Below are 24,670 nucleotides of genomic sequence, written 5' to 3' on the forward strand. Positions count from 1 at the left end.
GCACTGTTGATAATAACAGACACTGTTTGTCTTGGAGAAGTGCCAGTATTCTAAGTACATATCTAATTTGTCCAGACAGTTTTAAAGTCTCTTGAATTTAAATTATAAGTTTAACCTGCAGAGTTACAACAGCTAATTACAGATTAAAATTTGGAATGAGAAATTTTTAAACAAAGTGAACTACCAGAATTCTTTGGAATTAAGGGCACCGAACAAATTCTACCTCTTTTGTACAATGACTACCACCACCAAGTGTTCATGCAGGGCTCTCAGAGTGGACTTGGTGCCATTTAAAGGTTTCAACAGACATAAATCATGTAGCTGATTTTGAGGCCACTGCTAGACCTAAACCTATGTGTGTATGTGTGCTGTGGTAGAAAAACGCTTTGCCATTGTTGGGGAGTTAACTACTTGGATACTAACTCTTACTTGCAAAGAGTAATTGCCTTCCTTTCTACTTATGAGTCTTTCTGGAAGCTGTTCCCAAACGTATTGATGTATCTCTGTAGCGACTTCCCAAGAATCACAACAATAATTCTGTATATGTTAACTGTGCAAAGCTTTTGGTGCTATCACTCTCTTTTCTCCTCTGACAGAAAGGTAACAAACTCTTTCCCTCAAGAAATTCTGGCTGTAGGATTTACTGCGTGTTACAGTTTGTTTGGGGGTATAAACAATATAAGACATCTCGACTGACTTAAGAAGTTTCTTGGATTGCGTTATATTCCCTAGACAAAATCTGCTATTGATGCACATTGCTTCAGTTTTGTTGATTTGTCACACCCTGAGCTGGCTGAAATCCTGTCTAGTAAGAGCTGTCAGTGAAACATGACTTGAGTGGAGCTATGCCAGTTCAGACCAACAGGGTCTTTCTGGAGAATCTGACCCCTCGTTCACAGCAAGGAGGCTGTGAAGTCTCACTGATGCTTTTTACTAAACTGATACCCAGTTTTACTACAAATATTTTTGCTGTGAAGTGGTGTGAAATTCAGTGAATTGTGTAAAAATTGGCAGTCACGTGGATGAAAAGAACAAGAGTCAGGAAGATTCTCTTCTAAATGAGAAAGGTAATGTATGCATTCTTTGCCATTTACAGACTTTCACTTCAGTTTCAGTAGAGTGAAGGATCTGGAGCATGTACAAAACTGAGCCCATTATGATTTGGTGATGATGAGACCGTAATGCCACACTTCAATTCAGTGACATAACACAGTATTACAGAATTTCAATGTTTCAGTTACATAGCAACATGAAAAATGTACAAGGCTCAGATATCAAAGATAGCAGCAGATCTAAGAAAACAAGAAATAAAAAAATAGAAGTTATACACTGAAACGGTAGCTTTAAATATCATCTTTCAGTTTGAGAGTCAAAACGCAGAAGCCAGAAATTCTTACAAGGCAAAAGGCCTCCCATATAATCACATTTTCTATGGAAATATTATTATTATTATTATTATTATTATTATTAATACTACTGTTTCCTTCTTGACTTCTGACAATTACTTTATATCCTCTGCTTTTTATATAAATTAAGTTCATTTAATGCCCTAGGAGCTACAGAACAGTGTGACATGAAGATGAGAGTCCAAGGCTCAATTCTGACATCTGCTGGATGGAATTTCAGGTTAATTGGCAGAGGGAAGTTGTCTTAACCTGTCTCTTGACTGCAGCAGTCAGGGTATAAAACGTTATGGAGGTGTAGGACAGAATTCCTTAATGCACTTACTAGGTCTAGCGTGTCCTTCAGAGGTGTGTAGTAAGTCCTGCTATTTCCACACTGTCTGCTTTTCATGCTAGAGTATGCAGAGGACTGGGCACAAAAGTCATAAGATAAGTACTTCTGAGTTAGAGATTTCCTGAATCCTGTCCTTGGAGTCTAGAAATCTTGCTGAACATTATTTTCATACTGTTTTAGAAAATATTTGTGGGCATGCTATGAGTTAGGTTACTTAGACAAAAGAGCTTAGAGTTGAACACAGAGTGTCTCTCTGCCATTGTGTGCTGTAATGAGACAGATTTTAGGAAAAAGTAGTCCTATTTTTTTAGTCCAAAGAAACTGAAGTCAGATGAGATATCATGGCTTGATAACCAATGGAGCACATTGCCAAATAAAATTGGATTTTTGTCTTAAAGTGTTTCTGTAACTGCCAATCACTGCAGAACTTGGGTCATGGTACAATGACATTAGTCATTGTTCAAAGAAATAGGTGTACAGACAACGTAGCTTTTTGAGGTGTCGTTCAGCCACACTAGAGTAGCACGTTGCACTTACTGTTCCAAATCTAGTTATACTCCACTATACAAAAATAATGGTGGCACATTGTGGAGAGTAGAATTACTTCATCGTTTGACTTTCCAGTTTATAGTTTCCAAGGCAGGGCATGCATGGTTGTACAGTAAATGTATGTTTTGGAGTTCCAAATGTTTCAGTCACACTGAATATGAAAGACTGTCTTTCTCCATCTAGGGGCTTCAGAGCCTATTCAAGCTACAAATACATTGCTGTGTGTTTCCAAAAGTGCTTAAAATCCTTCAAATCTGCATTTAAGGTCAAGATTTTTAGTGCATATGAATCAAACACATCAACTAGGCTGGAAAAAAATGAATTGCTTATTGAAATATTGAAGGCTTATTGAATGTTTAATGATGCAAGATGCATCAATCCCTCTTGAACACTAGCATTTGCTTCTGTCCCTCTTTAGAGAAGATTGAACAGTGATGTATTTTTCTAATCTCTCTGCAAAGAGCACTCGGCAATAAAATGAAACTCTCCATTTCAAATACCTATGGATTCAGGTCCTTTTTCTGACCCAATCTGAGCGATATCTTCAGATATTTTTATAATGGTAACAGTAAGCATAGCAAGTGAAATTTGTACTTACACAATTTACCTAGGACTGCATCTGATTTTTTCCAAGCATGTGGTCTTTTTCTACTTAGATACTTTTTGAGGTATTGTGATGGCTGTTTAGGACTCTGATGAGCTGATCAAGGTCATTCACAGGCATATCTAATGCATATGGTCAGATCTGCTCTGGAGTATATGAACAATGGATCCCATGTATTTGGGATGCATGGGATCTAATGTTTGTGCACTGAATGGGTGATCTGTATGAGCACAGTAAATCTAATTCAATCTGGATTTAGTGCATGTGTATAAATCAAGGACGCATCCCAGACACGTTATTCTCACTGCATTTCACTTTGTCTGGGAAAACCTGGACAGAAATATGGTAGCCCAAAGCTTCCCACATTCCACACTCTACACACACATGTAATAGGTTCGTATCCTGAATCCTTAGTCTCTCTTGGGCTTACTATTATTATTGGTACAATGCATAAATCTCAGGCAAAGTGTTCTGACTTTCGAGTTATTTGTGATTTTCCTATAGGCCCAATGGTCTTTAAATACTTCTGAGTCACTTAGTAGACTTTAAGGTGAGAAATAACAGACTCCACTTGATTTAGCCTTGAAGATGATTCAGTGCAAATCTCTTCTACTCTATGTAATGTCCTGGTATCTGACAAACCATTCCAGGTGATTTTTGAAGACATGGACATTATTCTCTTTGTTTAATGTTCTGTGTTGTTTTCTTAGCAAAGTTGCTTTGGTATTTATTAATTGAGAGTTGTAAATAATTTAGTTAATCTAACACTTGATCAGCAATTTCAAATCAACATTTGAGAAGGAACATGCCCTAAGGCAGTAGTTAGTTATTCTGGTCAGGTAATTCTTTTCTGGGCTGTTTAACCAGCAACATGTTTTCTTGTAAGAGTGAGGCTACCAAACTCAGGAAAGAAGTTTGCAGAACAATGCTTAATTTTCTGATCACCTTTCTGTTTCTTTAAAAGTTCAGCTAAGAAGACTGCTGAGTGTAATGATGATAATCAAGTATTAAGATGGTCAGATAGCAGCATAATTAGGAATATGCAACACTGCAGTAAAAAGTCCAGGCATCTGGTAAGGATTAGATTTGCTGGTTATACAAAATCATGAAGATACAAACCATTTTGACAGATCTGATAGGGAGAAGAAAGATGAATACATTACCATTTAAGCTGCCCTTGTAGCACTGAGAAATACTGTAGTGTTTTTCACTTAAAATATTTCAACATCAAAAGCAAAACATTTGGCTCTAAGGGAAAAGTTCTCATATTTACATGTATCATCCACTGCTGAATTCTCCCTTAAGTATTTTAAGTATTTTATTCCTTTGTGGAGGAAACATTGACTATACTGCTCACATTTGGATTTTGGGGGATTTCTTTTCTCCATTAGGAGTTTTGGAATATGAGCGAGTCTGACATGGTATTCTGAAAGAGTCCAATAGCCTTGAAGCTCCATACTAGATTTGCTTCTAGGAAACCCATAAAGAAGAAGTTAGAAAAATCTCTCTAAAATAAGAAAGACTGAGCCATAATAAAAGCCCTATGATAATCGAGGGCTAGCATATACAAGCCACATTTTTGGTTAATAAACAACCAAGCTTTAATCACTGTAAGAAGATTGCTGCCTTTGCACCTATAAAAAAAGTGCTTTGAAAATTAAGCAGCACAGGCGCTTAGTGAAAACTTTGTGGTGAAAACTTACTTACAAAAGATATACCTCATCATATGTTTATCAACCAAGTAAAGCCATCACACAATCCCCTATTATCCCCTTTCTTCCTCCTCCCAAGAACAACAACCTGCACACTACGAAAGTGTTAAGCTCTATTTAGTGAGTTGTTAGAGCAGGTTTTCCCCGGACCTAGTAAGGCAAGTGTCTGCAGCTCCAGAATAAAGTGGGAAACTGAAGAAAGCTTTGAATTTCAAACATCTTTCAGTGAGGAATTAGTTTAAAAAGACATACAACAATAAGCCATGAAATAAGTCCAGACACCATAATTCAGGGATAAAATATGCTATGAAACTGGCAGGCATCCAGGCCAGAGCCAGGTGCCTGTTTTGGATTAGATTCAAGTGGCCTTAGGCCACCTACAGAGCTTTCAGGTAAAATCTGGAAGCTGCTCACCTCGGTATGCCCTACCTTGGTTCTATTTCAGGTACTTGTAAAGGAATCCCAGCTGGCTGGCCCTCATCCAAAACAATATGCTTTCAGATCACATTGTCTGTATGCTGTGAGCAAGCAGGATTTTAGAAAAAAAAATTATCTGGAAAAGAGATATCTAATAAACTGCCTGTTTTCCTCAGTTTGCAGTGTTGCTGCAAATAGTGTTTACTCACGAGAACAGCACTTATGTCTTGCTGCTCCTGACACCCTTAGCATGTGATTGCAAACGAGCAAGACAGACTGCATATGTAATCAAAGGGACACAAAAGGTGTCCATGAAAAAAAAATCTTGTGGCTTGGCTTATTATAGGTCATAAAAAGCAAAAGTACTTTGTCAATATAATTCAGATTTTACCTGTCATATTTTTCTTTGCTTTACAGTCCACTTTGCTCTGAATCAAGAAAACAGGCCAGGATAACTACTCTAGTTGTAGACTTCAGTGTGTAAACTCCTGACTGCAAATAATTTTTTTTGGTCTCTAAGTCCTAAACACGTGAGGCACTCCATAGCCCTCTGAAAGATCCTGTAATCATGCAGTGTGTGACTGCAGTTTCATACTATCAGGACAGTAGGCAACACGTGCTGGCCTGGCAGAGCTGGAATCAGCACTTTACTTCTTGCTAGATGCAACTCAGTAAAATTATCCTGTGAGCATGGGTAGGAAATAATCGGGTTACCCTCAAACAGACTAATCGGTTTCAGTTTCTGGTTATGAAGCTCTAGCACAATGTTGCAGTTGTCAGCATTGCCAAGAAGAAGGTTTTAAATCTCATTTCAATTCAAGAAAAACAAAACAAAACAAAACAAAAAACAACACCGCAACCCTACTCTCATCAAAAGTAAAATGATTGAAAAGGCAATTAAACCAGTTTTATTAATGTTAAACTCTTTAAAAGTTCATCTATGGAACAAAGCAGCAGCACTTTCACAGTATTTGGTATTTCATGAAGGAGAAGAAGGGAAGGGTTTTGGTTATAAGGTGCCTCTTGGCAAACATGGACATACACAACATTAGAATGGTATGTAAGGGTTTTCTGAGTAGGGTTTCATCCTGTGTGATTAGGATTTTCATGAATATATTCTACGTTTCTCTTATTGTAATATGGCTAAAAATCACTTCTTTAATTATAGCTACCTTTACATTTCTGCCCCACTAGAGTGCTTGTCCCAATATGCAAGTTCAGAATTACCATCAGGAGGTCCAATTCTACCCTTATTGACTTCAGCTAAAAGGGGCTGTTAATTTCAATGTTAAAGGCATACAGCCTAAAATGATTTCACTCCTTTTTCTTCCTAACATCAGCCCTATCAAAAATAGACAAAAATCAAGCACTTTCCACTCAGTACACACACACAGTAAGATATTATTAAATGTTGTCATGGCAACCAGTACAACACTGAGTTCGTAAAACAACTGTTTGACTCCTAAACATGCTGAAATACCTTTGGAAATCAACTCCAGTCAGGGAATAGTTTTGTTTGCAAATTAGGAATGCAAAGAAAGCTGTGGTAAATTAAAAACTGTAAGTTGAGCTCTTGGGATAGGGACCAATTTTCTGTGCTGCGTGTGTTCAGCACCTAGCTGATGAGGTTCTGTACAACTACTGCTACCATATTCTTCATCTGTTATCGTCATCTTTTGGCAAGAAACATAGTGGTGGTAAATATCCTTCTTTGCAGAAAATAAAAGTTGAGTAATAAATACCTTGTTTTACCAGTCAAAGAGAATAAAGAGACTTAAATGGTTAGAGTTCATACTTCTATACAGAGCTGTGAAGTGATTGTTCACTGCCATTGTCATGCAAAATAGCCTACAAGACATAAGAATTTAGTCCTCAAAAAGAAAAATACAGTTTTCCAATGCCTAACACAAATCCCACTCTTGTTATGGTAAAAGAGTTTGAAGTATTTAAATACACAGCTTTCAGTACAGAGCAAATAGAGTATCTATGCAGATTTATTAGACAACGCCTTCTTTGTACAGTATTGCATGGTGCTGTAAACCCTTTCTTACAGAAGCAGATATGGAACTGCTCCATAATTCTGTGGGAGACATTTTCCTATTTGATACCCAAGCTGCAGTTAAAATTCCCATGGAGAGGTCCATTTTGGGTAAGAAGGAGATGAAGGTGGTGGGCTTCGGCAGACAATGACAAAGGGAAGATGAACATACATGGCATCAGAAGTGAAACTACACAATTTTCATAGGAAATGGGCTGATACTCAATTGAAAATGGTATAACGAAGTATTTGTGGGTACGCTGCAACCATTATGCAGAAGAGACTGAAAAGCCCTGTGAACTTCTTTGCAGTCTATGTTCCCAGACAAGAAGGCTGAAGTAACAAAGGCTTATTGATGTGAAAAGGGGGGGGAAGTTTTTAATAGAGGAATCCCAGGAGCCAGCCAAAGAAGCATTATCTTGTATTAAAAAAATCTGCAAATAATGAAATTCAGAGGAGAGAGAAGCCAATTTTCTTCTTTGCTTGGCCCATGAAATTAGTACCAAATAAAAGAAGAAACACATGTAGAAAGGACTGGAGACTAAATCTCAGCAATATTCTTCTCAGGGTATGTTATTCAAAAGAGTACAGGGAGTCATGTTCAGAAATGCTGAGCAGGTTCAGCTCCTATTGATCTCAAATGGGGCTGTGAATTCTTGGTACTTTGGAAAATTAAGTCCCTGAAGTGCACTTGAAATTTTCATCACTGCACTCAGAATCCCACCCTAAAACTAACTGGACACAAGCAGGAAAATCTTCATTGTAGGTCTTGTCTTATAAAGCAACCCAAACTGATGCTCACACTTGTAGCTATTACAAAAAGGGAACAAGTCACATCAGCAGAAGTTACCTTTCCAGTCTAGAAACACAACAAATAAAGATAATATGTCAAGGCTGAGTGAGAAGAAGCAATGCTAGTAGGAGTAGGGGAGAAAAGAACATCTACTGGATGAAACAAATATATTTTATTTACAGAGTTGAAAAGAAGAACTGATAAGCAATGAATGAGGTACCATTTCATTCCAGTGCCATTTGTTTTGGAACTGTAGTAACCTCATACATTCCTATCATGGAAGAGAGAGGTCGAAACTTCCATGTGGATTTTCTTTCTTGGCCTGGTTTATCCTTTTCTGGGGTGCAGATGCTGGCTGACTGCAACAGAGGCTGGGCTTTCCTTCTTGCGCATTATGCCAAAGTATGTCTGAAACCAATACTAGTGTCTTAGAAGTAATTTGCAGGAGTTTTAAATACATCTCTGTGACTCCATAGGCTACACAGCCCTCTGGGTATAGTGCAAACCAGTCTTTATGAAAAGCATTTTCAAAGTGGATCTTTGAACCTACTGGACTGCACGATTTCTCCCGTGCCATTTTTGATCCATTATATAAATACAAATTTTGGCACGTGCACAATGTTATAAACTGCATAATTGTTTTTATTAGAATTCTGTGAGTTTGGAGGTACCTGTTCTTTAATTACACTTGGAAAGGTTCCAGGAAAACTCTTCTAAAATGTACTGCTTGCAAAGCCATAGTCGGGCCACCCACAATGACAGCTTTTATTTTCCTTCTATTAGTGATGGACATTTTCATTTAATTTTGGTGTGGGTGTGTGACAGAGCCCCCATGTACTGAGCTGCAGCTTCCCCCTGTTCACTTTCCAGCCGCAGTATGTCGGGACACCGTGGCAGCAACTTGTGACATCTGGATCTAAGCCAAAGCAATGCTACTCGCCGAGTTTTTAGGCTGTCTTTCTGTCTTCCTTGGCCTCCCCTCCCCCTCTAAAAATTGCTGGTGACACTGGAAATGCAAGTCAGTTAATCTCGTCTAAAATCTAAGCATTAGCCTAAAGCACTGCCTGCGAGGGAAATGCAGACCATTGCTCTGTGAAGTTGCTGTATGTCAGCCGTAAGCACCCAGCACGGAGGTGGGTTTAGTTCCGCTCCTGAGCCCAAATCTCTTGTGTGGCAGGACAGAGAAAGTACAATAGTAGCAAGTCAGCAGGATAGCTGGAACTTCATGCTCCTTGCCAGAAAGTAGGATGTCCAGCTAGCACAAATAAATGTGTAGAACTAATCAAATTAGGATGGACATGCTGTGCAATACAGAGAAATGCATGTAAGCAGAAAATTGTGTTTAATATTCGTAATCAAAAGCATTTATTTGGGACTATAACAGCCGAGCGCTACGTGCAAATTGGGTGAGGAAAAAATGTAAACATTGTTTCTTTGATTTCATTGGGAGTTTGGGTACAGGAGGAATGCTGGATCAAGCTCCTTTTCCAGTGGCTGTGATTAAAAAGCTATGTGAAATGAACTTAGGGGCTTATTGACAGAAAATATTACTGTAAATGGTGGTGAAAACCTATTCCACTGAGATTACTCTTTATTGCTTGGAGTTTGCCAGGATTTATAGGATGCAATCTGAAAACTGTGGGTTTAGAGACCATTTGAGGAAATAACTTCAGTCCTAACACCACGTTTTGAGGCTTCTGCAGAAAGCAGAATTTAATACAGCAACTGGAGAGACAGTGGAATTTTATTCTGTGAACTTTTCAGGTCCTTAAGGAACATGAATTAATGGAGGAACCACACCAACTCAACCAGTAGATGTTTTTACTTATCCAGTTTCCACGTCAGCTGAAATACAGTTACCTATAAACAGAATAACCAGTGACATGGTATAGCCCATGCCATGTGTCACTGAAGAATGCAATTAACCATCATGCAAAAGCAACTTTATTACAGTAGCTCATATTATAAACTGTACACTGGCTAGAAATGCTGAAGTGTGCTTTGTATGTGCTTTTGGGAATATGCTAGACTAGCATTTTCCGTTCCTGAGAATATTGTAGCCAGCTTCAGATTTCACGGAAGTAAACAAAGAAGGCCTCATTGTTTCGTTTTATGAGAGTAGCCTTTAACGTTCAGGGAGAGAGGAAAGGATATGGTACAGGAGTAGATCTGCTGTTAGCAGACATCACAGTACTGTCTAGTGCTTTATAAATGTACTCCGTGGAAGTAAGAGTACTGCTAATGCTGTTCTAGCTGGAGGGGAAGCCGGCAGTCAGTCCTCCGGGATGCGTCGTGTTCTGGCTGTGCCCCCATACCCTACCTGATGAGCTCCCTGTGGCAGGGAGGTCAGCCATGAACTTTTGTTTACGACCTCCTTTCTGCAGGAGGGATCTTTCTGGCAGGAGAGTTGCAGTAGCAGGTCTGCCCAGATTCTGTAAATCAGCCCGACAGAGGAGCTTTGGTCATCCGTGCCAGCTGAAGAGCTCTCACCTCTTCTTTAACTGAATGGTACGGAGTGGGTTAGATAACATATGGACAGCCATACAAGTGTAGTTTTGTACCAGATGATTGCATCCCTGCCACTACGTCATCTATATGTATATCTATGTAATCCTTCCACGAGTTATTTTTCAAGTTGCTCATATTTTGCAGGATTGGATGTTTTTTCCTGCTACAGCTGAGTAACAGTTGCCGAACTCTGTAGATAAATTATATAAATTCACAAATTGCCTTGAGATTATTCAATGAATAGTACAAGAATGAAAAACCTTAAAAGTTGTGGTATGTATGGAGCATAACAAAATATGGAGCCTACTTGACCTGTGACAAAGATGAACGTGATGGGTCTTGAAAACTACCAGCTAATTCTAAAGAGGGCCATTTTCATTTGTAAAGACATTTCCACGAAGACTTTTCCACAAGGAGTTTCACCTAGCATGCGGTTAATCAGCACTCACTGTAACTGAAGCCAAAGCTTCACAAGAGTGAAACATCTCCATGAGGAGAAACAGAGAGCACAGATATTAACCTGGAAGTACCCTGAATAATCCAACAAATATGTAGCCTGGTAAGAAATAGTCACAGAAATGGTCAAGTAGCAATGCAAAGTTGCAGAAACTGAATGCAGAGTTAGCAAAAACTTTATTTGTTCTGATTCTACTATTTTTATTCACTCAGTGCCATGTGACTAAAGTTCCTGATTAAAACAAGCCCCCGCTGTTCCACTTTCTCATTGGAAGTACCCTGCTCCCAGTTGTCCAATCATATATTATTTAGGTATCGTATAAATTATTCAGATTAATTTCTAATACAAATGTGTCTGGAAAAATAACTGAGGTTGACAGAGGAAGAGGTGGTAGCTATCAGACAACAGACTTCTATGAATGATTCACTCATCTCAGTAGTCAAAAATGTCTCTCATAATACAGAATTTGCTCTAACAAAGCAGGCAAAACAAACATGATGGCATTTTTATTCAGGGCATATTTCTTCTGCATGCCCATCAGATGTGTTACCAATAACTGAGTTCTGTTACCAATAATGAGTTCTGTGTTTCCAGAGACTCTTTATCACTATGGCCATGATATCATAGTTCTTAGGGGAAAAAAAAATCTATAGAATTTCACAAGAAAAGATGGATTCAGAATTAGGAAATACAAAGTTATAGAAAACAATCATCCTTTTCCTGCAATAAGCTAGCAAGTGGAAACAAGAACACTCAATATCTGTGCATCCAGACATCAAGATGATATGTGTGGAGAGTTTGCACCCCAGTATGATATACCTAGAGCGGATGGATGAGACACCTGGGTGGAACTTGGCTGTGCTCTTGCAAGACTCAGTGTGGGGATGAAAGTGAAGCAGTAATTCGCTGCTGGTATAGCACAGCAAAACATTTGCTCTTCGCTTGTAGATAAGACAGAAATCCTGACTTTCTGAGTCATGGTGCCTAGATGAATGTCATAATGCTGGAGATCTTCCACAACAAGTCCATTATGGGTAGAGCAATGCTGTTTATAGGTGACAAATTTCTGCTGGAATGCCACATTTCCTTGTATTCATTCTCTTGTAGATAGAACCAACTGCAGCAAGTGGATACAAACAGTAAGGGAAGAAAACAGGAAGGAAAAGACCCACTGAAAACACTACAGAACTGATCAGCATGAAGCAGCATCCACCCTGACAGCCTGGGAAGAAGACAGGAGTCCAGTGACAGGCCATAGCATGGTAATGATCACCTCTGAAGCAATATATTCTGGCTGGTCATCTGAGGTGGGAAATGCTAGGGAGTGGGGGGTGAGAGAAAACCCTCTGACACCACGTTGTTTACCGCCCCGCTGACTGTGGTGCTTTATTTCTCTAAGGGTTCGCATGGTAACTATGTTTGCACATGGTAACGAGCTGCCTGCAGGATTCTCTGATGTTTATGACCGTCACTGCTGGGGTCTTGATTGACTGGGGGAGCAAAGTGTGATGTTGTCTGAGCATGTGAACTGATCAATGTTGCTGCCTACAGGCCAAGAAAGGGTCCCCTGCCTAATGCCAAATCAAATTTGGACACATGTCATTTATAGGCACGCAAAGCAGTATCACATTTTTTTCTTCTTCTTTGATCACACTCAGAAACTACAAATCCCCAGGGTGAAGTCTTAACTCCACAGAAAGCAAGCGCAAAACTCCCTTCAGTGGTGCTTGGTTTGTGGTGAAAGTTTTGATGTTGTTCTTGCTGTTTTCTTTTTTAAACAATTCTTTTAATTGCCAGAAATCCATACTTATTTCCCTCCCCTCACAGCAAGTAAAATGTCAGTCTTCACAGTCAGGTGGTCTGCTGAAAACACTCAAGTCTGTCTGTTCAGGGTGTTGAAGGCTGATTATAAAATTACAGCACTATAGTTTTATATTTTCTCCTATTATCTACTCTTCAGAGCATGTTTTATGTGTTTTGCTCTGCTGGGACAAACGCTAAGTTGTAGCCAGCTATTTCTTTTGAATGCACTCAGTGGGAGGTGACAGTTGTGTTATTACAAAAAGGTCTTGAAACTTTACCACAACATATTCAGCAAGGTGACGATGTAAAACCATTGGGAAACAGAGAGAGGTGAAGGAGAAATTCCACACCTGGGAAGTTATTGAATGTTTCAAGGCAGACAGTGCTTTAGAAAGGAAAGCGTCCCTGCTCTGCCTAATCCACTGCCCCAGCCCAGTCGTCAAGAACCCCCCAGTGAAGGAGGTAGAGCTCCAGCTCACCTTGCATCCATTTTGTCCTCCAGCTTGTGTGCCAAGTGGAGCAGCCAGGCACCTTAAACTGGCACCGCTACTGCTTACTTTTGTGGTGTGACACTGGGACAAGGGAGATTTTGAGTGAGATTGCATTGAGCCATACACAGGAAAACTCTCTGGCACAAAAGGGAGATCACAGGGTGAGGGACACTTCTGTAAGTGCAGCCAAACCCATCAGAAACAAGTTCTGTATTGATTCCTGACCTGTCCCATTAACTTCGGTTTTACGTTTCCTTTCAGATTATTCAGATCTTTCCTGCTTTACCGACGTTTTCTGTAGAAGGGGAAGTGGAACCTGACAGCATGGACTAGACCAGTCGAGACCAGAACCGGGTGCTCCTTTTGGCTCAATACACGTAGGTGGTGTGCAGTCAGCTCCTTTGTGGACATCAGTGTTGGACAGTAAGTGCTCAATAGTGGGTCTTGGCTATCACAGCTGGATTTCCTTCACAGGCACCCTTATCTGTGTTTGATTTTGATTGTTTGCGTGTTTTCCTTGAAGCTGCCTTTGGAAACAATGGACCACACCAGTACATTCTCTCCAAACGAAGCTGGATGGCTGATACCGGACCCCGCTCCCCTCTCCCAGCACCCGCACCGAGACCCCCAGTCATTTCGGCTGAGCCCCACGTCTCCTCCACCACCCTCCGTCCCCCCCCTCGTCCCTCAGCCCCCCGCAGGTGCCGCGGCCGCCTCCCCCCTGCTCAGCCCAGCCTCCCGCAAACCCTCCGCATCCCACCGCCCCCTGCCCAGGTGCCTCCCCCGGCTCCCTGCGGCCCCTGACCGGCTCGGCACGGCACGGCACGGCACGGCACGGCACGGCACGGCACGGCTCGGCACAGCCCTACCCCGGCCCGGCCCGGCCCCGCCGCCTCCCCATTGGTCCCTCCCGCTCCCCTCCGCTCCGCTCCGCGGCGCCCCCCGGGCGGCGGCCGGGCCGAGACGCGGCGCCGGAGGCAGCGCTGCCCCGCGGCGGCGGCGGCGGCGGCTTAAAGCGTGCGCGCCGGCGGCGAGGGCGCGCTCACCTGGGCGCCGCTCCATGGGCTCCGCCGCCGTGCACGGAGCCGGCCGCCGGAGCCGCTGCGGGGCAGAGCCCAGGTGACCATGCGGGGGAGCCGGGCTCGGCCGCCGCACGCTTCGGGGAGCAGGTAGCAGCGCTCCAGGTGCGCGGCGGAACATGGACTGTCTCCTGCTGCTCGGCTGGACGGTACCTGTTGCGGTTCTCAGCGGCTGCTCCATGCAATTCCCGACCCTCCCGTGGCTTGGAAGCGCTGTAAAGGCAGGTCGAGAGCACTTTCTTTTGCAATCGCCTAGGGTACTTGCATACCAGGTTACTGCACAGTCTCTGGTGCCTTGTCTTTCTGCCTTCCCTTGTCAAGTAAATCTCGCCCAATGCTTCTTTTCTCTCTCTCTTTTTTTTTTTTCTCTTGCAGACCCTTCAGTTGTGCTGCCTCTGTTGCATGTCTCATGCAGCAACTTTAACCAGTGACAGCATCAGCATCAGTGAATTAAATCATGGTTTGTATAGCTCTTTCTGTATCTATGTATGTGATGTATGTGAACATTTGTGTGGATGCTTTTTTTTTTTTTTTTTTTTTTTTTTGGAGACAGCATTTAAAGTGAAGAAGCCACAGTGTTCAGGGAACATAAAGTGAAAGCAAGTTGGCTGCCATAAAATAGCTAACCCTGGGCAGAGATTAACTTGTTCAGCCCTGCGTGTAAAAGCTAAAAGGAATGATAGGTAAAGGCAAAGTGAATGAATAAACGAGATGGTAAATACATCCACGTTTACATGTGCAATTAGGAAGATGAATGTGTATGTAGCCACAACAACAAAACCTCATGCATCTGTTATGGAAGCAATGAGACAAAAGTAATGAAAAGATTTGGGTGGGAGGGCGGAAGAAGCAGAGCAGTGCAGGCTAAGGGAAAGCAAACCTGGAGAGAAAGGACTCGTGTGAATGAGAGCTGAGGAGCAGTTTGTTCCCAGGTTGCAGAGACTAGCACTTAGATGCTGATGAGTTTGGGAAGTTTGAAGTGCAGTGTATACTTTTTATTGGGTGAGAGTGGAAACAAAGTACAATAGAGAACCACACCAGGGTGCAGAAAGGAAAACCCTCTTGCACCCTATCATCTGCTCACTGGGGGATTCCCTCTCTCCAGCAGCTGCTTGCATTTTTTGGCCACTAGCCTGCTTAGAGTCCTCAACTTCTGCCGTTGATTCACACCACTTGAGGAAAGTGAAAGCTCTTGATGTATTGTTTCCACCATCTAAGAAAAAACAACCTATCATTGGTTATGTGCTCAGCTTAATGTGCGTCCAATAAAATCTATTTAGGCGAGGAGAGTGATAGTTTTTGCAACATCTGTTACAACATAAGAAGGAAGAGTTTTTTCTTCTTTCGTAAGGGTGTTGGAAGTGGATTGTCTGACTGTCAAATCTGTGGACATCTTTAAGTATTTGCAGAGAAGTACAGCTCAATGGTTCAATGGGGCAGGGAAGCAGTTTATTCAGCATAGTTACTCATATAACTGGGAACTGGTGCCAATGGTGCTAGCTCAGCAAATGACTAAAATTCAGACCAAGTTTCCAGCATCCAAGTAATCCCTGTATGGGTAGTTCAATAGCAGTGGTCATGTACTTCTAGCTAGGTGCCTGCTAGCTGGATCATGGCTTCTATTTTTTTTTTTTTTCCTTTCCTAGGTTGTGTGAGTAGATCTTCTCCTTGCAAATAGTTTTGTAATTTTTCACGTATTTTATCCAGAACAATAAAGTTCTTTGACATGCAATTAGCAATGGCTGACTAAAGGTTATTAGGTAGGATGTAATCTCTTTCTGCTGAAGGTCAATTACAATTTGAAACCCAGTCTAATCAAGTCACTACAAAGAGATGAGGTCTCACTCAGTTAAGGCATTAATAAATTAATCCTTTAATCCATTTGAACAAGTGGTACAGTTCTACAAAGTCCCAGTCATGATTCCCCCTACAGTGATATAATATTTACTGCATTCTTAGGGAAGGAAAAAAAAAACTAAAACCAAAGCAGCCTTCACATTTGACAGCAATTAATACAGGGGGAGGGGAAAATCTACAGATCTGCTGGTGATGACAAATGTCTTCAGAAGAATGATTGTGGGAATGTTCACAGCTATGCTAGTTAGTCTGTACCTCTCAGTGGGGCAGAAAGGAAACAAACACAGTTTGAGAGCCTGTGTGACTTACAGGGATGAGTATACGCAGTCAAGGCTATATACGCATAGCCTGTAGAGCTTTCAGGCCTTTCCTTAAATGAGGGAATTCTTCATACCATACTGAAAGCCTGCTGCTTACTGTGTAAGAACGACACTTACCTTATTTGCTGGATGCTAAAGCTGATGGCTAACTTTTTTATCGTTACAGATTATGTATTTGTGACACCTGTCAAAGTGGATTCCAGTGGATCGTACATTTCACACAATGTTTTGCACAGTACTAGGAAAAAGAGATCAACTCAGAGTTCAAAGAGTTCATTGCACTACAAATTTTCAGCATTTGGACAGGAACTTCACTTAGAACTTAAACCTTCAACCATTTTAAGCAACAGTTTTATTGTCCAGGTACTCGGGAAAGATGGAGTCTCAAATTCTCAGGAACATGACATTGAGCAGTGTTTCTACCAGGGATTTATAAGGAACGATAGCACCTCATCAGTAGCAATATCTACATGTGTAGGCTTGGTAAGTGTTTCTTTAAAATAAATCAGTGTTTGAAGTATTTTCATATACGGAACAGTAGCAGTTTTGGCAAAGATCTGTATGTATGTACCATAAACCATTTGGTGACTTTCCTAAAACCACTAGTGCATTTAACAGAAGAGATTTAGTTATAGCCACTGAACTGCATCACACCTTTTGTATTTTTTTACCATAGTCTTTGAGAAAAACCAGAAGATTGACCAGTAGTCCTAGTAATTAGCCCATAGCAATTTTCATTTGGTATAGTTTGTGATAGTTTCTCCTCCTTTCACCTGCTTTTAAGTAAATGTTCTTGTTGCTTTTGTGAACTACTTTGGATAAAGAAAAAATCAATCCATAAATTTAAGAGAAAAATATTATACCTAGGTTTGTCAACTGCTTTAAGGAAGGGTGAATTTCCTAGCTCAGTAGGAGTTACGAACCAATTTCCCTTAGCTTCCTTTGACAATTCCAGCCTACTTTGGTTTATAAATCTTGACGAGTTGATCTCTTATGAATGCGTTAAATATTATCTTTGCATATTTTATATTTATGGCTGTCATCCAAGTTCATGAAAAATTATTATGCACAAATGATTTTTTTTTCCAAAATATATTTGACAGTGCTCTTTGCCTGCAGAGAAGTCTTTACTGACTTAACTCAGAATAGTCATCTACAGAATTAATGGTTATTGATGGCTTTTAGGCAAAAGATTTTACATCTTTCATGCAGTCTGCTATGAATGCAGATTAAAGAAGGGAGATTCAACAATGTTAGGTTATATGAAGCTGTCCTTATGTTGTGTAGTTCATTAAGGTCCAGAGGATATGTTAGGTCACCCTCTAGAAATCTCTCTTGCAAAGGTGCTTGACCATAAGGGCTATTAAACTGCATGATGGGACCAAAAGAGGGGCACTTCAGACATCCAGTGCTTCCTTTGAAATAGTAATCAGTGACTTGAGAAGAGGGTGGTTCACTTGGAAGAACTGTTGAATACCGATAATTGGTTGAAGTAGTCTGGATTATATTTTGTATGCTCTACATTTTTTTTTTTTTCTCCTGTGTGGGTCACAACAGTCACAGTAGTTTGAAGGAATTAATATTTTATAGTTCATTTGAATGGTTGCAAATGTGACTTTGGAGCAGGTGCCAGGAACAGGAATGAAGCTTTCTTTTGTTTTTATGTTTGGAGTCCCGAAGTCTCAATATCAGATATGCTTAGTTGTGAATTTCTGTAGAAGCTTAATTTTCAAAACTACAAGCTTTTATTGTTTTTATTCAGACAAAAGCCATTTTCACTCATTGCAGTGTTTGCCATTTCCTCTAAGGGAAGTGCTCTACCTACATACAACAGTTAAAATTTGGGTGATCTCCCCTGTTTGGTCACGTTCTGTTTTCTAACATGCTTTATGAGCTAAGTAAAGCTGGGCTTGTCATGTCTTGTCTGGAGAAGGAAGGTTCAAGTCTGCCTCAGGTCACAGAGAAACAGAATGTGGTGATCTTAACTGAGACTGAAATGGATCTTTTACCACTGTCTCGACATAGAGATTGTTATGACTGGTAAGCTTTACTTAGAAAAGATCCAGAAACTGATCAAAAGAGAATAAATACTGTGGCTTGAACAAATTTATTATGGCAGAACATTTTCAGTACCTACACTATCATCAATTATAATCTGTCTCTTTCTTTAATCAGTTCCAAGATTCAACAGATTTCACCTTAAACTGTTATTTTAAACCGGTAAGTGAAGTAAACCTTACAATAATCTCCTGCAGAGTCAGTATCACAAATAAAGTATAATTGTTTCTTTCTCCCTATCCATCCATTAATTTCAGTGCACCTAGTGAATATCAGGAAAATTATCAACAGGGTTCTTAGTCTTCCAGTTTGCAAGGCTGCCTTCTTAAAAATGTGTCGTCAGCTGTCTGTAATGACAACCACGTCATTTTTACTGTGATCCAAATTCAGTGATCATATGTTAAGTCTGGACGCTGTGCTGTGATCAAGAGAACCAACCTTGTGAATAGCTCCTATATCCTCTTTGCACCAACTACTTTTGTCACTTGGTTGCCCTTCTTTCCTATTTGTTTTGTTCACTGCAATTAAACCGAAAGTGGTGTTTCTTCTATATGGTTGGTAGCACTAATCTTTCCATTGTTCCTTTCATTAGCAATAGCTTCTCTACAATAAAACTGCACTGACCCATTCTTTCAAGCCTGGAACACCACAATGTGATTTGGAAGCAATTGCATTTCAATAGACTACAGGGACTCTTTGATCTAATTTTTTGGATGACCTAGAGTACGCAGTCATTCAGTTGTCTGTTATCTGCCATTGCCTGCAGAGTGGACTTTTGAGAGTCTATATGAAATGGTTTGTTAGGCAGGATGACCTTAACTTAACACTGGAAAGGAGCAAGAATTTGTTTCTTCAGTATAGATCTATTAAGAGATGGACATATCTTGCACTTTAATAGCTTAGTTGACATTAAGGCTTCACGTTTTTATGCTGACTTGTTGATTCGAGACTGAATGTTTCCATCAGTCAATGCAATTTCCTTGATGTGTCAAAAGGCAAAACTGGGTCCACGTTCTTTATCTGAATAAGTGCTCATGTAAATTAAGTTAGCATTTTAGGATAGTGTGTACAAATTTACTATGAGTACTGCCTCTTGCCTTTTCATCTTTATAGTGTTTAGGTATTTTGATTGTCAATGGGAAACCTGCTTTCTTCTGTACACTTTTGCTTCAGTCAGCATCCTTTATTTGCTGGAGCATCAGCTATGCAGCAAGAAAACTGATTTTTATTTATTTATTTTGATGAAATTAACTTGTATGCAAGAAATCTTGTTTAGATCTTCTTAAGTGCCTGCTTCACTGTCAGGCTTTCAGTAACAGCATCATACTTTCTTGGTAATAGAGTGTCAGATTTAGTAAAATTCGGGCTCATGGTCTACAACACAGAGTCATTCAGTCAATTTATCAAAAATGCTCAAAAGACAGGTGTAGTTTCTATGCCTTCATAAAAATGTGTTCTGGACTATCTGTAGAGAAGATAATACATTATCTCCAAAGAAGCTGTGATAATTTTTTTTTCATGTTCATATATTTTGCTAATACTTCCTCACTCTCAGGGCTGCTTTTTTTTTTGTTTGTTTGTTTGTTTAACTCTTCTAACTTTGAGTCAGTGAGTTCATTTACATTTGTAAATATAAAATTAGTTTCTTCCTTTGTCATCGACTTAATGTAGCTCAAATAGAAAATCCTGTAAATTTTTCAACTGCTTTCCCCACTGATGTTCATTGTCACTTTTAATAAAACTCTTCTGATAGTCAAGAATGACTTCTTGGATTTTCCTTCAAGTTCCTTGTGCTTTCCCAATGTGTACATCCAGGCCGCTGGTTTGTCTTGCTGTTTCATCCTATGTTTGTGTGTTCAATTCAAGCTGCTCATTCTTCCCCATTTTTTTTCCAAGCTCCTGTCTTGAGTTAATTCTTACTTATTCAAATTATAGTTTATTATTACTGATATTATTTAGTAATATATCATTACTTATATTTGCCTTTAGCTATATTATTGGGAGCCAGAGCCACATAACCAAGGTTTTTTTCAGCTTTTCTGAAATAGGTAGTGCAGGCCACTGTTAGAATAAGACTTATTTTTATTTTTTTTTAGGAAGTATTCAGTTTGGCCATTTCTGTATTCCCAACTACTTGCCCTTGCCCCTTTGCCCATCCTCATACACATACTATGCACTCTATCCTGTGTTAAAAACAGGTATCTATGTCAGGTTCACTATCTTTAAACCCACTTCCAGGATGACTCTGTCTTTAAAAGCCTTACTACTGTTTGTGTGTTGATTTGTCTCTATTTACATGCTTTTTGTTTCCTTATGTGCTGCATATGTTAGGTCTATGTATACATAACCTCTTGTATAAAGTGAGTGGTTTGCAGTCACACAGTAAATCAGGGCAGAATGAAAGAGAATCCCAGAGTTGTCAGTAGTCAAGTTGTGTTCTAGAGACAGTCTTAAAAGTAATTGATAACTGTGCATTTAGGAACTGAAATCACACTCCCCTTGTGAACAAGAACCCTCTCTTTAAGAGTCAAACAAATTTACATTGTAGTCCAATACACAAAATATAGAAAATACTGGTCATAATGAATGAGTTGGTTTTTGTATATAGCATTTGTGGGAATGTTGCTGCTATTTGGTGGAGGAGAGGTGAGGGCACATGGCAAATACAAAGCATGTGCCCCTGCCCACCCCCCCCCACCCCAATGAAAAAAGAAAAAAACATGTACAACATAAAGGAGTGCTCCTACCATTACATCATAGAGGAGACATGCATCTGCATTTTGGGTCAGAGAGAAAATCAGCACAGTTCAGTGGAACAGTTCAAGTCCTTTAAAACTGTATGATACAGAGTTTTATTGTTTAGACCAAATTCAGCCCTAAACAAATGTGCTAGCATGGAGGCCTGACAGACTGCACCTGCTTATGCTAGAAGAAAATATGGGCCATTCCGCCCCTTTTATTTATGTACCTCAATTAGAAGAGTGGAGTCAGCTTCATGCACTAGCTAGTGCCCTCCTTTGTTTTTGGTAAGATGTGATTGAATCTTTCATTATAAGGGGCCTCTTTCTCTTGTCTCAAGTTCTGTTGTGTTTGTTAGTGTCTAGTCAAGGGAAGAGAGAGGAGGGAAGGATGAATCATGTTACACTCACTGAGCTGTCAGAGGAGTCTATGACTGGAGAAAGGGTTAGATGTAGCTCTGAGAGATAAACAGGAGGTGTATTAATTCGCTGGTAGTTGTGTGTGCATGTCTGAGGGCAGGACTTTTCTCAAAATATCAAAGAAGCCACAAAATTAAAGCCTCTTAGCACAGTCTGGCCACCTAAGAGGCAGGCACGCAAGGCAACTCATGTAACCATGCCTTGTAGTCATTTAATTGCACCCCATATTAGTATTAAGTTCATACTAACAACTTCTTATACCTAGAGCTCACACTTTAAGTCCAATTAAGTTTATTGAGATATATCCCAGTGTTCTTATTCAGACAAACCCCCATCATAATCAGTGAGCCAGACTGGTGGTAAAAGTACAAAACAATTGCTGTTTGCAATGAAGTTCCTTTAGAAACCTACAGCTGTAAAAACAGCTTTTGGCCCAGTAGGACCTTGAAGAGAAGATTTGTTTCATTCTAAAAGCTATTTTATTCCATCCACAAGTCAATATACAAATTCTATAATTTTTGCTGTTACACGAGAACAAAATGAACAGCATATGGAACATACATTCTTTAACCTTCTTTATATTCATACACCAATACATCTCTATCCTCTATAAAACACAAATCATATTTCACAGGATCATCACTTTGTCCACCATCTTGATGGACATTGGGTCATTATTCATCCCATAATACAGCAAAGAGGAAAGAAGGAAAAATTTTCCTTCTCACCTCAAAAATGAGGTGACAGTGAAAAAAAAAAGCCACATTCTTGAAGATATTTTAAATTATACTAGACAAATACAAAATACTTTTGATCTCAGCCTTGCATTGACTGCTGATAGGAAATGAATTGCATGATTAGGTTATTGATTGCCCTCCTCCATATTTGTCAGATAAGCTTTCTGTTCAACTCTGGTTTTAACTCTGCAAGACAAAGACAGTGTTATCCCAGGCATTGTGATCCTACTGATTCCTCAAAGGTAAGATATGGAGTTAAACAGGATTAATGTTGGAGGAATAATCTGTCTCTACTGGACAGTAGGAATAATAGAGGTTGTGTTTCTTCCAGGTTTTATTAAACAAACAAACAAACAAAAAAACCTGTAACCCTTGAACATACATAGAGGAAACACAACCACCGAGTATGAGCAGTTTGGCTCCATCAGCCTGAGCACAGTGGCTGTGAACATAGAACAGTTCTCAAGACTGCCCACAGGAGGTAGTCCTCTAAGTTATTTTTGTCTGCTCCATTATTGCTTAACTGGCAGTAAGAGCATGGAAATTGTTTGTTGGTGTATTTCAGAACAAACTTTATGCTGTTGTGAGCACCAGTGCTTGCACCCTAAAAACAGTTCCAGAAACGGGGTCGTCCACTTGTGTGTAGATAGGCAGCTTGTCCTGACCTTTATTTTCTAAGAAGCAGTCTTGTGACTTCTGAATGAATCACTAGACTTTATCTATACTTGAAACATCAGCATTTTTCTCGCTGTAGCAAAATCTTTCCACAAAGCTTAGTTCCCACAGTTTCCCTAGTCCATTTGAGAGAAGCTAATAGTCAAATGCCCTCATAAGGGTCAGGAGAGGATGACCTGTCTGTGCAGACTTGACCTCCTCATAACAGGATGTCTTTGATGTAAATGAGGATTTTTATTTTAAGTGCTACTATTTTGTTTGGACCATACCATCTCTGCTGCTGAGATGCAACATATTCTCCACAGCCATGAACTACTGAACATCTAAAATATTTCCCTTTTTTAGAGGCAGATTATAAAAACTAATAGCCGCTTTCAGTTACTAATAATTAACTTAAACAAGACTTTATTTCTCTTTTTCCCCTTCCTCCACTTCAAAAGTGCTTGAGGAAGATACCAGGTTTGCATACCCAGAATCTGAAGTCTTTTGTTTACCCAAACCACAATGACAGCCTGTGAAACTGTAGTTCAAGTCCAACTCAAGCAGCCCACTCCCACAGCTCCATACATGACACACAGCAGTGGAGTGAGTGAAAAGCAGAAGAGTATCTTGGTTGTGCCCTGGTACTGCGGCACAGTCCACTTAATTTGAGCAAACAGTGATATCAAAACTGTTCTTAAACATTGTTTTTTCAAACTTGCTTCCTCCTTAGTCTATCTGTACAACCAGTACACTGGTTTGGCACTTAAAGTTTTTGAATCGCAGTTATGTTTATGTGTACAAGTTATTTAAGATTATGCTTTCAGATTTGCAATGATTGTGATGCACAGAGTGCCCCATACTCAAAAGAGATTTAGTTTGATCACTGGGACTGCTGTCCAATACTGCCAACAATGAGAGAAGGGCAGAGGTCTGAAAACTGTTCTCAACTTCTATGGTTTTGAAATTTGCAGTCCATGGATGGGGTAAGATAAAAGCTGGGGCCATGCTGTACAAAGGCATCCAGAGCTGTGATGCCAATAATTTATCAGATGGTTCTATAAGACAATTTCAGAGCTATTTGCATCTGATTTCACTGTCTCCTGGGCATAAGTATTGCTGTGGACCTATGGATTTCTCTGGGAGATTTCTAGAAAATACCTGTCTTTTTCTTTGGAAGTTGCAGTGTTCAGCGATAACCTGACAACACCCCCACTAAAGTGAACAGTCTATTTAGTCATCAGAAGTGTTCCCTCTAATTTCCTGATCACGCACAGTTGTTAGCTCTGTGTGACACATTTTGTAATGGTCTTCTCTCAGTGAACTAGTGGGAGAAGGGTTAAACTTAGTTATCTGCGGTGAGAGCTACCACTGGACCTGCAGTGAGAGCTAGCACTGAACCTACTGCAAGTTCTATCAGCTGAAGCTCAGACTTCATTATCTTTTTTCTAAAACCCAATCATTTTGTGTTAGGAAGGCTCTGACTAGCCCTTAAATGGTGTCTGAATTGAACCTTAATGGATAATTACATTACAAACAAGGTTTTCCTCTGTCTTTTTGATCATGTCACTGGGAGCAAAAATGTTGGTTCTTTCGTGCCTTTTCTTATCCCATTTTAATCCCAATTCTGTTGCTGCAGGTCTACCATAAATTACAGTATGCTAAAGGAATTTCCTATTGATTTGCTCTGACAGTGAT

The 24,670-nt window shown here is 40.1% G+C and overlaps 1 protein-coding gene across 5 annotated transcripts in view; it reads left to right on the plus strand.

The window, feature by feature from the left end:
• ADAMTS18 (ADAM metallopeptidase with thrombospondin type 1 motif 18) overlaps window positions 1–24,670 on the plus strand; it is a 188,900-nt gene that overhangs the window by 94,661 nt on the left and 69,569 nt on the right. For 2 of the 5 annotated variants that reach the window (XR_005823583.1, XM_040571011.1), the window contains exons 1-3: window positions 14,086–14,409; window positions 14,564–14,648; window positions 16,532–16,848. Coding sequence is in view for 4 of the 5 variants with exons in the window: in XM_040571011.1 (XP_040426945.1) it covers window positions 14,308–14,409; window positions 14,564–14,648; window positions 16,532–16,848 (504 nt within the window). In the remaining variant the exon portion in view is untranslated. Of the gene's footprint in view, window positions 1–11,922; window positions 12,078–13,370; window positions 13,533–14,060; window positions 14,414–14,563; window positions 14,649–16,531; window positions 16,849–24,670 lie in introns of those variants that run through there. The other 3 variants (XM_040571013.1, XM_040571012.1, XM_040571014.1) reach the window with 3 other exon arrangements.

The sequence above is a fragment of the Cygnus olor genome, chromosome 12 (genome assembly GCF_009769625.2).
Source record: "Cygnus olor isolate bCygOlo1 chromosome 12, bCygOlo1.pri.v2, whole genome shotgun sequence".
Lineage (NCBI taxonomy): Eukaryota > Metazoa > Chordata > Aves > Anseriformes > Anatidae > Cygnus > Cygnus olor.